This window comes from Theropithecus gelada, chromosome 2, assembly GCF_003255815.1.
Source record: "Theropithecus gelada isolate Dixy chromosome 2, Tgel_1.0, whole genome shotgun sequence".
NCBI lineage: Eukaryota > Metazoa > Chordata > Mammalia > Primates > Cercopithecidae > Theropithecus > Theropithecus gelada.
The window spans coordinates 57,949,179-57,963,961 of record NC_037669.1 but is presented as its reverse complement, the minus strand read 5'-3'; the positions used below and the strand labels follow the sequence as shown (position 1 = coordinate 57,963,961).

Below are 14,783 nucleotides of genomic sequence, written 5' to 3'. Positions count from 1 at the left end.
AGTAAAGAGAAGGGATGCGTCCGAGGTTTTTGACACAGACGTGCTGGGGAAACGCGTCAGTTCACGGAGCTCTGACTCTAGTGACTACTGAAGACCAAGGATGCACTCCTATGCCTAGCGTCTCCTCTTGACTTCTGTTTCCCTTCAGCCAAGCTCAGCGCCTGGCCCTGGAGACCCCTTTGGGTGAAGCGTCTTTAAGTCATGAATCAGGCTCCTGTGTGCTTGTGTGGCTTTCTTAGCAAGAACTAGCACAGGCGGCTCAGGAGTAGTCTAGCTAGGGTCTTCCCGCGCCCCTCCCTCACTGGTTTCTCTGCCTCTCCCTCGTGTTCTCCCAGATCTAAGAGCCTAGGCTCCGGACCTAGGGTTTGGGAGCACTCAGCACGACGTCCTCGCCCCATCCCGCGGCTGATGACACCCGTGCCCAGAACGTGGGTGTGGGTAGGGAGGCTTCCACAGTGAGTTGGGGGCGAGGGCTAGGCTCTTACTTGCTCCCCGCAATCCCTAGATTCCCTGGGGACCACGAAACTCCCATTCTGAGGAAACCTCCCCCGATTCCCCAGCCGCCCACCCATTTCCCCCCCTTACCTCAGCACGCAGCCCCTCCCTGCGTGATGATGCAAACCAGTGGGGAGGGCTGGCGCTGGGAAGGGTAGGGAGAGAAGGAGAGCCAGCGAGGGAGGGAGGGAGTGGGAGGAGGAGGAGAGGGAGCCGAACGACCATTTAAAGCGATAGCAATCCCTGCCCTCTCCCCAGTGCTGGGCTGTTGGAGAGAGCGAGCTGCAAGCCGGTGAGCGCGAGCGCGGCGCGCCGGCCGGCTAACCCGAGAGCGCGAGGCGCCCCAGGCTGGCAGGCACCGCGGGACCCCTCACCCACTCTGGTCGCCCCTCCCCGGACTCCCCCACCCTCCGTGCCTGCAGGAGCCCCTGGGCTTTCCCGGAGGAGCTCGCCCTGAGGGGCCCGGACCTCGGCGAGCCCACCACCGTCCCTTCCAGCGCTGCCGCCGCCACCGCAGCAGCCGGAGCAGCATGGTCCAGCTGAGGAAGCTGCTCCGCGTCCTGACTTTGATGAAGTTCCCCTGCTGCGTGCTGGAGGTGCTCCTGTGCGCGCTGGCGGCGGCGGCGCGCGGCCAGGAGATGTACGCCCCGCACTCAATCCGGATCGAGGGGGACGTCACCCTCGGGGGGCTGTTCCCAGTGCACGCCAAGGGTCCCAGCGGAATGCCCTGCGGTGACATCAAGAGGGAGAACGGGATCCACAGGCTGGAAGCGATGCTTTACGCCCTGGACCAGATCAACAGTGATCCCAACCTACTGCCCAACGTGACGCTGGGCGCGCGGATCCTGGACACTTGTTCCAGGGACACTTACGCGCTCGAACAGTCGCTCACTTTCGTCCAGGCGCTCATCCAGAAGGACACCTCCGACGTGCGCTGCACCAACGGCGAACCCCCGGTTTTCGTCAAGCCGGAGAAAGTAGTTGGAGTGATTGGGGCTTCGGGGAGTTCGGTCTCCATCATGGTAGCCAACATCCTGAGGCTCTTCCAGGTAGGGGGGCGCTCCCTCCGGGGCGGAGCACACCGTGGCTACCTGAGCCCTTAACCCTAAAAGCTGGCTTGGACTCCGGTGGTTCGGGTCAGGTCAGCCTTCGCTCATTTCCACCCTGGAGATCCTGCCGAATCCCTCCCACCCCGCCCGAGGAGATACCTTCCCTGCTTGGTTTATTTCCCTTCCATCTCTCCCCTGTCCACGCTCCACTCCATCCGGCTTGACATCCTGGATTTATGGCCCCATTTACAAGAAGCAATCTGCGAAAAACAAGGCGATGATTTAAATGGGTTTGCATTAGGGTGAAATATGGTCCGAAAACAGGCTCGTAAAAGTGCCGGGCTCCTAGGAGAGCTGGTTAGGCGAATGGAATAGGAAAGATGAGACGATGCCTCGAAACCGGGCATTTCCCAACTCCCCAGCTTCCCACCCCCCAAGCCAGCCTGCCAACCTGCACTCCCTTGGAAAATTTGGAGACAACCTTAAGGAGGCATTTCTTAAATCGAGGGCTCGGTCTTAACCTAGATATGGATGTTAAGTCCCCATCTCCCTCGGGTCGATTTCCCGACCTGTAGCCAGCCTCCGCAAGAGCCCAGGGCGCGAGGTACTGGGACCTTCCTCAGGTGGAGAGATGCTGCCTGCAGACGTGACCCCCAGTTGGTTTGCTCCAGGCAATATTTTGCACCGTCTAAATTACATTTGCGATCCTGCCACTGGCCGGAGCTGGGCGATCAGCTTTCCACTCCTGCCACTTCAGACCTCAGCCCAGGGATGAGCTCATGCTAACTGCGAAACAAAATCGCTCTCCCTGCCTCCTCCCTCCTCCCCCCCATCACCCACTATCTCCCTGACGCAGACCCCAAGCCAAATCCTCGGCTTGGAGGACGATTCCCGGAGCAAGGCATGAAGGCGCCCGTTGGGAGGCAGAGGGGTGCGTGGAGCAGGGCTCCGTGGCCCTCCTGCTCCGGTGCCCGGAGGGAGACAGAGAAAAAAATGGGAGGAAGGCGGATCCGGGGCCGCTGAGCGGTGGGTTCTACCGCAGTGTTCTCTCGCCTCCTGCTCCAGCAGTCTCTGCCCCATGGCTCCTGAGCTGCATTGGGTAGGAATTAGTGGCTTTGGGGTTTGGAAATTGAGTTTCAGGGTCTCTGTGATTGTAGGTTCCCTCCTCTCTGTCTTTCCCTATATGTGCATCACTCTCTTTTTCTGTCTCTGTCTCCTTGCTGGTTTTTTTTTTTTTCTCTCTCTCTCTATTTTTTCTCTCCCTTTCAACCTCTGCCTCCTTTCCTCCTCTGTCTTCACTCCCAAGTTCTTGGTTCATCTCAGTATTAAAATGACCCTTTCCCAATGCATAGCGGCTCTCTACCTGGCTGGTGGTACCCAAACCCAGCTAATCTCTTCGGCAGATGTACATGCCGATCCTGGCACCTTTATGCTCCTCATATCTAGAGAACCGGCCCCTCTCAAGTGCTTTCCCTAAAGGTGTTGGGCTTCAGAAGGGGACTCTGTGAGACCCAGGCTGTCACCACATCACCTCCAGGAGTGTGAAGTTTGCATCCAGGAAAGAGGAGTGCCCATCCAAGGCTGCAGCTTGCATAGCCCCTCTGACACTTCCTGAGTGCCATCATGGAAATCCTTGGAGGCTTGCAAACCCAAAAGTGTTCTGGGGCTAGCCATCACTTTCAGTTCCTTGCTTTTGGGAAGAACCTGGCTTGTAGCTGAAACCCAGAGTGCTTCCTTCATCGTTGAGCTTAAAGCTAGACAAGTTGCAGTAGCAGTACAGGCGGGAGAGGATGTCAGAGACATTACCTGAGAACCACTGGGAGCTGGGGGAGGTGACAGTGTTTTCCCTGTTAGCCCCTGGGATTAAAGGCACAAAATATTTTGTGTTTAGCGTTGTAAAATTATTTTGCCTGTTTGTTCACTCACCTGGGCAGTACTGCAGATGAGCCTGTCTCTGTCTGAAAAAAGAGTGAAATGTTAAAGTCAAGAAAGGGATTACAGACTAGGCTAAGGGACTGTGTTTCCTGAAAAAGATTCCAGGGGGAGCTGATTCCTCCTCTGGTGTGTGAACCTGAGGCAACTTGCTAGGGGTTAAAAAGTTGGCGGGGGAGGCGGAGGGCTGGTCTTACATTATTTTCTCCATTCCCTGAGCTGAGGAGGAAGGAACCCAATGTTAGCGTTAGCATTATGGCTTGGGAGTAAAACCATTCGGAGAAAATACTGTCATTTGCCTCTAATTTGTAAATTGCAGCTATTCATGTTGGATTGAATAGCTGAGGGAGAAAGAGCCCCTGGTTTTCACCTGCACTTATTGAGAAGAGGCTGGTAGTCTGAGGAATGCACCAACTTGTAGCTTGGGATGCGTGCAAGCTAGATAAAACAGTTGATTTGTATGTGTCCTGGTTAATCACTGCCCGTGTTGGAATATGTATTTCATATACCAACAATCTCTTCCAGTAACCCTTTTTGCGTGTGATCTTAGAAGCTCCTGTCGTGTAATTCCAGTCCTCAGTTTTCTAGTTTCTATAAGCCTGCAAAATGAGTAGAGAGAATAATGATACACATACCCATTGTTCAAAGCACACTTAGAGGGAGAGAAAAAGGACATAGTGAATCTCCTGTGGGATCGCAAGGTTCAGTTCAATTAAGATTGTCCTATTTAAAAGAAACTCCTCCAAATGATTGAATTCCTAGCTTTCCGGTGGTTTGAGTTTTCTTTTTCCCTCTGGTCCCTGCAGGTTGCTGTAGGGACCATGCCAAACTGATCACTTGAGATATACATTTATAGTGAGATAAGCCTGTAGGCTAGGAGAGGGAATACTTAGGGACTTAAATGGGAGGTGCTGAGCACTGCAGAGAAGGAGCGAGAAATGAAATGGTCATAGATGTAACAAATGCTACTGCCCCCAGCAAAGTCAGGAATAAAGTTCCTTCCTGAAAATTTGGACCTGGGCAAGAATGGACTACTCAAATGTAAATGGTGTCTCTGACTTCGAATTTTCATTTGACTGCTGGGGTACCAGATTGAAGATATGAGCTTAGCAAGTCCTCTTTCTCTCCTCTCTTTACACACTGAGTGGGTTAGTAAATGACATGTCTGAGGACGGGAATCACATCCAGTGGGTCTTCAAATCAATCCAGGAATTTGAGGCTAATGAAATTAGTGTGTGGCCAGGGCTCTGCCAACTAGAATTAAATCACTGCAACTGCCCTGCAATGCATTTTCAGCCTCAAAGAAACATCAGGGAGGAATTTCTGGAGATTTGTTCCTAAGCTTGTGCAAAATAATACTTTTCTAATGCTAAGAAAGATTAAAGATAAATTAATATGGACTATAAGTAATATATTTTTAAAAAATCATCACAGAGTTGGGATGGCTTAAAGTGGAGAGGTTATATAATATGGTGACCAATAGATAAATCTCCTCTGACCACTGTTTTATGGGCAATAAGTAAGATATATTATAGCAGAAAGTAATGGGAACATTTTAATTCAAGGCTTCTCTGTTATTGACTTGAGAGCAAACACTCCCAGAGTATAAATTACTCTTGCTACATCCTAACTCTGAATGAATAATATTTCATGTGTAGTGACATGGCCTATGCTGTAGATTTGGAATTGAATGGCATCTGATTCAGGCAGGTGAATTTTTTTTTCTCCCAAAGCAAGTAGCTGGAAAAAGTGGTCAACTCTATCCTTGTTGGAGCATAATGCAAATCTAAGTCTGTGGACCTTATACCATAAATGAAATGCTTTAGTAAATGTGTCAATGTTTTCCTTCTGTTAATTGAAATTTGAATGTAATATCAAACTTTTGGGATAATAATTTATACATAAATACCTAGATTTTTTTTTCATTTTCTCTGTCTCCATCTTATGTAATCCTATCGCGCTGAGCACATAGGGTGGTGTGGTATTACTACAGTGGTGAAATTTATTAAAAAAACAACTTTAACCTACGCTTTTTATAATTTCCTAAGTATAGGTGTCACTGCCGTTTGGAATAGTCTCTATAACAATCTCTGCCTCCACATTTGCTGTGTTTTAGGAAATTTGCCTAACAGATGGTGAGTGGGAAACTTTTAAAGGGGCATTTTTAAAAAGAGCAGAGGGAAGGAATGAAGACATGCACATATTATATTTGAAGACATCTCCACGTGTATTTCTTGTATACACACCCATGCAATTAAGATGTCTTCGGGCATTTTTCTCTTTAAGAATACTTGAAACAGTAAATACATTTACTTCAACTTCATGAACATTTGGAGATTAACAAATGACAAGTGCTGTATTTCTTACATATATACAGGTTATATCATAGGTTTAAAAGACCATACTTGGATTATACAGTGTGTTTTAGTCGCAATCCTGCCGTTAACTGGCTAAGTTACCCTAAATAAATCTCTTACTTTTTCTAGGCCTCATTTTCCTTATCTGATTTTTTTTTTCTTTAAAAATGTGGTTTCTAAAAGTCTGTAATCTTTTTTGTTTAGCTTGGAAAAAAACTTTCTCTTGTCAAAACTGTCTTTGCATTTCCAGCTCCCACTTTTGGTGAGTTTGTAGGAACTTTTAAAATATATTTTCATACAGCTGTCTTGGTCATTACTAGTCAAGTTAATTTCTATATTCAGACTGCTTCTATATTATTTTACAGTTAACTTCTCAATAATATATATCAAGGCTGCTGGTAGGGAAAATGATCTCTCAGGTCAACTTACTGCATGTTCATAAGACACAAGGCAGGGAGTGAGAACTGTGGAATTTACAGTAGCAGCAAGCTACAGCTTTTGTATCTCCATGTAGTATTCTCATTCATCTTGGAAAAATATCAGACCTTTCTCTCCCCAAACTGAGAAATGATGACATCCCGCCTATCTTCCTGGTCCCAGGGATGAAGTACGTGGCCCAGGTCAAGCAAAGCAGGTGATTGGTTCCTTTGTCATCATTTGACCTCATCCAGGCCAATTAGAATCTTCCCCAAGATGTTTCTCTCAGAGATGAACGAGAACATTATCTCCTCTCTCTGGAATTTTTAAGCTGGGGAGATGTGATTCTGGGGCTCCCAGTGGCCATCCAACACAAGGAGCAACTTTCTGTAGCATATAGTCAAGGAGACGTGAGTAGGGCTGAGTGGTGGGAGAGAGGGGGAGCCCTGATGATATTCTGGAACTCCTACATTCAACTATATCCGAATCTAGATGTGTCTGTGAGTTTCTAGGACGTGTTATTCTTTGAAATACATTTCTTTTTACTATTTTGAGTTTGATTTTAGCCATGTGCAGTTGAAAGCATTATAGCAAAAACAGCTGATTTTCTACATTAATGTAAGGTTCACTGACTGGCATTCATTGAGTGAAAAATCTTGCTGTAGATAACACTTTCTTTACTTTAAACATAATTCTTTTAGCTCAGCTTTGGGACATTCAAAACTCGATGTCCTTCTCTTCCCAACATTTACTGTAATTGCTTTCAGCCTTTGTGATCACATCTTCCCTATCTTGATGCAGTTGAGAGAGAAGGCGGACACTTCTTATGTAAACTGCAGGATATATAGGCCTCCTATTTGAAAGCTTTGGACCCATACTTGGTTCCTTTCATTAAAGCAAATCTTTTGTTGATATCCCCAGGGCACAGAAACATTTTCATAGTATAATGGAATACAAAGTACATTAAACTCCTGGGTCACTCTACAGTAAGCAACAAGCCTAACTCTGCTTCTTGTTCCTTTTTACGTTAAGTAGACAATTAAAAACAGCTGCAAACATTTCCCAACCACTAAAATGCATATATGATCTCTATGTAAAATGATATTTATGCAACATATAGTCAGTCTGGTTAATTAATGGACCTTTTGTGAATTGATATAGACAATATATATGTTTTCTGCAATTAAAAAATCAAAACAATAAAATCTATGTACAGGTAAATATCTGTCTGAAAGAGTGTTGAGTCAACCTTCTTCATATTATATTTCCATGTTTGACAAGTAACCTGCTTTCAACTGTATTTATGACTAAATGTTTTTTGAATCACATTATTAGATTATTAAAGTCAAAAATCAAATATATGAAATTTCAATGATATAGGATATATATCACATTTTATGCAAACAGACTTTCTAATCTTTTTTCAACAAAAGTAGTAGTAACCATAATAATAATTTGAGTCCTTACTATGAGCCACTGTGCCGTGTGCTAAAAGTACTTCATTTCATTTAGTTCTCACAGTAGTCCTGCAATGTACATATTCTTATCCCTGTTGTTCAGCTAAGAAAAGTTATTTTCGTAGCCTGAAGTCACATAGCTGGTAAGTGGCAAAGTCTGGATTCAAACTTAATTTTGTCTGACAACAAACCACTATGTATACTGCTCAATTGTTGCACAAATGCATAAATGCTTAAAGTAATTGCAGATATTCCTATCCTGAATTTATAGTGGTTTAAAGACATCACAGTTGCTGATTGCTTAACCATATCTATTTACAGAAATATATGTTTTATTTTAATCCTAAAACAAGATTAACTTTGTAGGCCCATAGAAACTTGAGCACACAAACCCTTACCTCCAAATAAAAAAATGCTTGTTCTCCATTATGCAACAAGTAGCCCCGTATGCAGGAAATAAATATACAGTAGACTTTTCATTCAAATAAATGAGAAAAGATGTTTCATCTTGTCTTGATTCAGTAGCCACCATTACAGATCATGATGGCTCTTTCTAAACTTTATTTCATTCACTCCACTCTTTCTACAAACCTCAAGTGAGGAAATCCATCATTCAGATATATGTGCAGAGTGAGAGGACTGTATTAATACAATTGCTAAAAGTCAGCTTGATAGAGCACAGGAAATACATCCTAATAAATGCAACGTTAATGTTTGTGTGGCCCGTGGAGGGAAGGGTAGGAGAGTTTTCAGTTTAATGGGTTATTTTGCCTCTTGCTGTAAAAGAGCTGAAGCTTAATAGTTTTATAATTGGTCATATGCAGAATTCTCCATCTTTGGGTGTTGTGCTTTTGTCATTCCATGGCTGCTGACTCTTTCTTTTATTCTTGATGGAAAGTAGCAAGAAAGTCACTTAAAGGGCTCAGTGTAGTCTTCTGCATTATTGTGTAAATAAAAATATTTCCATTTTTAAAGTGCTCTTTAGTTCATGGTTTAAACTTGACTATGTTCTGAAGGTGCTAGCTCATGCAGACATTGGGGGAAGGTTTCCCAGGAGAAAACACACACTCTATCAAAGGAATTATCAGAGTTTCCATGTAGGGGTTAAGAATCAAATTCTGAAGTAAGACAGGCCCGGATTGAAATCCATAGCCTCCACTTACTGCCTGTCTGACGTTGATCAAAAAGGTACCACATCTTTCACCAATTTTCTTACCTTTGGAATGGGTATAAGAAAAATGTACCTGTCTGATAGAGTAATTGCAAGGATTGCATGAAATATGCATGGAAATATTTTAGCACTGAGATTAGCATGTTTAATAAATTTACAAGCTATGTTAAAGTTATTAGATGGACATCAAGTGTCAATATTGCTTAAATAATCATTATTGCTAATTTTGAATTTTGCTGTTAAATTACCATAATAGTTATGCTGTATTACACTCTTCTCTGTTTCTTCTGCTAAATTGAAAATTTACATATATATAAATAATTTACATCTATATATATATATAGAGAGAGAGAAAGAGCAAAAAAGAACAGTGAGAGAGATAGAGAGTGAGAGATACACACACACACACACACAGAACATTTTAGTGACATTGCTCAGTGGAGTTAAAATTTTTATAGAACTAATTAAAGGAAATAACGAATTCCATGGACTTCACAGAAAGGCTAAGAGCAGTGGAAGTCTGGCAGCCTCAAGCTTGGATTCCATTGAGGACCCTTTCTATCTGCAGAGCTTTGGGAAAGTTACTTACACTTATAAGCTTTACTCCTTCTTTCCTTATCTTTATTTTTTTAGAAATATTTATTGAGCACCTTCCATGTGCACTTTTCTAAGTGCTTGGACACCTCAGTAAAAAAGTAAAAGCTTTCTCTGTCTCTCCTTTCCTCTTTTTTTTTCCTTCTCCCTCTCTTCTCTCCCTTTCCCCCCCCTTCCTCCCTCCTCTCTCTCTCAGCTTACACTGTCATGTGTGAAAACAGATGGATGTTATAAATACATCCTATAGATGTTACAAGTTGGTGAACATTATGGGATAAGGAAAAGAGTGTGGAACTTGCTGAAGATTGTTGGGTTGGTAGTGCTAGGGGCTGTAAATGTGACCTCTACTTTTAAGTACGGTAATAGGGTAGATTTGATGAAGTGACAATTGAGCAAAGACTTGAAGTGAGGGAGTTGGCACAGTGTATTTAGGGGAAGACCACTCCCTGGGAGTAGGAATGACCAGTGCCAAAACTCCAAGGCAAAAAATGGGCCTGGCATGTTTGAGGAATATTGTGGAAGCCATTGTGGCTGAGTAGAGTCAAGGAGGAAGAAGGGATAGCAGGAGGTCTTGAGGTCACAGATGTGATGGGGCTAGTTCACGCAGGGCTGTCGCAGGCATTTTGTCATTTACTCTGTAGGCAGCTAGTGGTAGGATTTTAGCAGAGGTATGAGATGAACTATCTCTTGTTTGAAAAGGATAACCCTCTGTGGTATTGACGGTAAGGGCAAAGAGTAGAATCACAGAGAACAGAGAGGAGGCATTTCCAGGTAGGATCGATGGTTTGGTGGCTTGAGCTTCTAAGAAGGAGTACATTTTGAAGGTTGAAACAGGATTTCCAGGCAGACAGAATGTGGGCTGTGAAAGAAAGAATGAGATCGAGACCCCTTAACCCAAGATTTTGGGCCTGGGCAACTGGAAAGGTGAGATTATTATCATCTGAAATTGAAAAGATTGAGGGGGAACAGGGTTAGGGGTTAAGGATGAGTTTTGGAGACAGAAGTTTCCAGAAGTCTGCAGGTCTGAAGAAAGATCTGAACTAGAGCTACATTGTGTAAAATGGAGATATTAAGAATAATGATCAGAAAGGGTTATTTTAAAGATTAAATGAGGAAATGGAATTAGCACTGTAGGTTCTAAAAACACTGAGCAATTAGTGAAAAATAATTATCTGAAATGAAAAGAAATTCCTGTAGTTTGTTTCTGCAGTAAAGCTGAACAAAACGATATCTTATTATTTTAATAATATTTGTGACACAATTATTCTGGTCACACACCATAACTATAAACATTTAGAAGAAACATTTCAGTTTCCTATGTTTCTCCCTCATGTTGTAATTGCAACCATATTTTGTAAGGTTTAAGTTAGTTGTGATAGGGTGGCTCTTTAATGAGAATCAATTCTGAACTACTTAGTTAATGCAATAATACACTATTATTATTATTTTATGCTCTTCATTAAACTTAGTTGAAAATTTGTCATCACTGATACACATGATGACATTTAGGTAGTTACACAGGTATTTAAGAAAAAAATAAGGGGCTTATCTTAAAATGTGCATATGCATACTTACTTTCAACAATTTCTCCAGGTATTTCATGTATTTCCTTGAATTTTTAAATTAAAAATATGATGGGGAAATTTTATCTCATAGATTGTAAGCTCCCTTTAGTTATTTGAAAACCATTAAACAGCTTTTGTGGCTTAACCAAAATTCTGTTCCCTTTTCCTTTGGTTACCAGATATTGGTCTAAGCATGTACTTACAATAAAAATGCATGACCATGTTGTCTCGACACATCTATAATTTTATTTTAACACTATCATTATGTAAGCTATATTTTAATTGTAATTATAACACATTTTATATCAACACACATCCATTTCTAGTGTTCAGGGGGAAAGCAGCGTGTAGTAAATTTTATCAAAATATAGCTTCTGAAGAACGGAACAGAGGGTAATTGTGTAATTCTGTATTTACCATAATTAAGTTCAGTAGAGTTGGCATAATAAAATTAAGACTAAAAAAACAAATCCCCAAACCATTGAGGCACCATAGCTCCCACTCCTCCACCCCTTTCCATATCAGAGAACACAGACTTAGCATCTTTCTGTATAGAAATCAAGAAAAAACAGGCAGGTAAATGAATGATAGGCATGAGAAGAGTGGAACTATAGAAAGAGACATGGAAATGAAATGTTACTTTTGGATTTGGGAGGCGTGAAAGACCCACTAGTTTGTGTGTCTACTGGGACCACACTTTCTGAAACAGTTGAGCTAAAGGTAAAAAATGCTGTCCTGCCATCCTTATGAGGAGGGACATACTTAGATGCTAATCATTGCACCCTGTTTCATTGAGAAGATTATCACAAAAACTCTATTATATGAGGCAAAGTACACTGTTTTGAAATGATACCATTTCCTCAACTTCCACTCTCCAAGCTTGCATGCTCACATTCTCTCTCTCTCTCTCTCTCTCACTCTCAATCTTGCTCTTTGTCTGCCTTGATCTCACTCTCTCTCTGTTTCATGGATTATTTAAGTCTGGGGTGCCAGAATGGCTTATGGGAAAAGATCGTTGTAATTTTTTAAAAAATTATACTTTAAATGCTGGGATACATGTGCAGAATGTTCAGGTTTGTTACAAAGGTATACACGTGCCATGGTGGTTTGCCGCATCCATCAGCTCTTCATCTACATTAGGTATTTCTCCTAATGCTATCCTTCCCCTAGGCCCCCCACCCCCTAACAGGCCCCAGTGTGTGATGTTCCCCTCCCTGTGTCCCTATGTTCTTATTGTTCAACTCTCACTTATGAGTGAGAACATGTGGTGTTTGGTTTCCTGTTCCTGTGTTAGTTTGCTGAGAATGATGGTTTCCAACTTCATCCATGTCCCTGCAAAGGACATGAACTCATCCTTTTTTATGGCTATATAGTGTTCTATGGTGTATATGTGGCACATTTTCTTTATCCAGTCTATCATTGATGGGCATTTGGGTTGTTGCAAGTCTTTGCTATTGTAAACAGTGCTGCAATAAACATATGTGTGCATGTGTCTTTACAGTAGAATGATTTATAATCCTTTGTGTATATACCCAGTAATGGGATTGCTGGGTCAAATGGTATTTCTGCTTCTAGATCCTTGAGGAATCACCTTGCTGTCTTCCACAATGGTTGAACTAATTTACACTCCCACCAACATTTTTTTGAGATGACGGAGTCTTGCTGCGTCATACCCTAGAGTGCAGTGGTGCAATCTCAGCTCACTGCAACCTCCACTTCCCAGGTTCAAGCGATTCTCCCACCTCAGTCTCCTGAGTAGCTGGGATTACAGGCACCCACCACCAGGCCTGGCTAATATTTTGTATTTTTAGTGGAGATGGGATTTCACCATATTGGCCAGGCTGGTCCCGAACTCCCGACCTCAGTTGATGCATCGGTCTTGGCCTCCCAAAGTGCTAGGATTACAGGCTTGAGCCACCGTGACTGGCCAGTAATATAACTATATATACAATATAGCATAGTGGTTAAGAGTGCAGGTGCTGAACATAGTTCAAATTCCTGCTTTCCACTTGCTAACCATGTGAGCTTGAGCAATTTACCTGATTATCAGGACCTCACTATCCCCAATAGTGAAATAATGATAACAATAGATTCGTCCGCATAGGCCTGTTTTCAGTGTTAAATGAGGTTCTTCATGTCAAGCGCTTAATACAATGCCCACAGCACAGTGAGTTCTGTTATTTATTATTAATAGTATTAGTGTCAGTATTTTTGGCATGTCAGGTACTGTCTTTCCTAGCCTTATTCCATTATCCCCTAACTCCCATTCCTGTCATGCACCCTGTACAAGGGCAGGGTTGTCACAGAGCTTTTGTCTATGGTAGTACCTGACCCCTAGTCATCTCTGAGGTTGGTCCAGTCCCTGGCATTTGTTGCTGCCCATTGAAACAATTCCTGTTTGGAGAAGGGAAGTTGGATGTTAAGGCAAAGCAGGGTGAAAGAGATTATTTTATCTCTTGTTCACCTAGGGGATTGAGTGAAATAGTCACACATCAGAAGGAAAATCAGGCAATGGCAAAATGCTTAATTACATAGTTTAGTAATTGAGACCAAGCTGGACAGACTGAATTTTAACTCCTTTCCAGCACATACTGACAGGGAAACTTAGGTGTTTATTGTAACCTCTCTAAGCTTGTGTCTACCTCTGAAAGAAAGAAATAAAGATATTAGGACATACTGCATACTGTTGTTGTGAACAATGAATAAGTCCTTCTAAAGTACTAGGCACATGCAAGTGCTCAATAAATGTGAGCTGCCATAACTGCTTTTGATAACTCATATTATTAGTAAGTAGTTGAACAACTCTGAGATCCTTCCTTTTCTTAAATTGCACATGAACTTTTGGACAACCTGTTTCCATTTGTCAAGTGTCACTTATATGAAAAGCCTCAGGAGCCCAGAAGTCTTTAATCTGTCCTCCCAGTCAGAGCTAGCTCTGGGCAGGCCACATCAATACCAACACTACCACCATCATCATTGCCATCATCATTGACCAACTGGTCATATTCAGTACTTTCTGTGTGCCAGATACCAAGCGTGTCCCTATAAATGGATTATGTCATTTTCTTCTCCCACTCAGGTAGGAAAAATTCTTATCATTTTACTGATAGAGACACTGAGGTGTTAAAAGGATAAGCAACTTGACCCTTAGTGAGAGAGACGGAGCTGGGATATTCAAGCCTTTGTCTCTCTGACTTCATGAACCCTTAAATGTTATTATATTACATCCTGGTAAGAAAATCTTCTTTCAGCCAATCCTATAAGAGTAGAGAAGATTCTTGATCTCCATATCTTTCTATTTCCTGTGACACCCTAGCCTCAGTACTAGGAGGTAGTGAAGGGAACTCTTCAAAGACCATTCAAGGAAAACTTACTCCTTTCAGCCTTTCCTGAGTTAACTAATATTTTATTTCCTTCTTAAGAATCCCCACATGTTCCTTTTTGTTAGTTACCTTGACCTTTTAGCATTCTTACATTCTGCACGTGACTCATCCACTCTATTTAAAGTTAATTTATTTGAGGTCAAGTGTGGGTCCTTACTCATCCTGAAGTGCAATTATCCTCTATAGCATCTAACTCTATGCTTTTCATCTTGCAGGACTTCTGCAAATATTTATCTCAGTTTTGTTGAATTGTGCTCATCAACAGTACATTAAAAGTTATGCAGAAAATGCTTTCTCAAAAGGGAAACATTGTAACTAAAATTGTAACTGTTTTTTAAAATAGGATTATCACAGAGGTCTTGG

The 14,783-nt window shown here is 42.5% G+C and overlaps 1 protein-coding gene across 3 annotated transcripts in view; it reads left to right on the top strand.

The window, feature by feature from the left end:
- Positions 1 to 741: 741 nt before the first annotated feature.
- GRM7 (glutamate metabotropic receptor 7) overlaps positions 742 to 14,783 on the top strand; it is an 889,769-nt gene continuing 875,727 nt past the window's right edge. For all 3 annotated transcript variants that reach the window (XM_025375788.1, XM_025375787.1, XM_025375786.1), the window contains exon 1: positions 742 to 1,544. In XM_025375788.1, the coding sequence (XP_025231573.1) occupies positions 1,026 to 1,544 (519 nt within the window). In that variant the 5' untranslated portion in view covers positions 742 to 1,025. The remainder of the gene's footprint in view (positions 1,545 to 14,783) is intronic.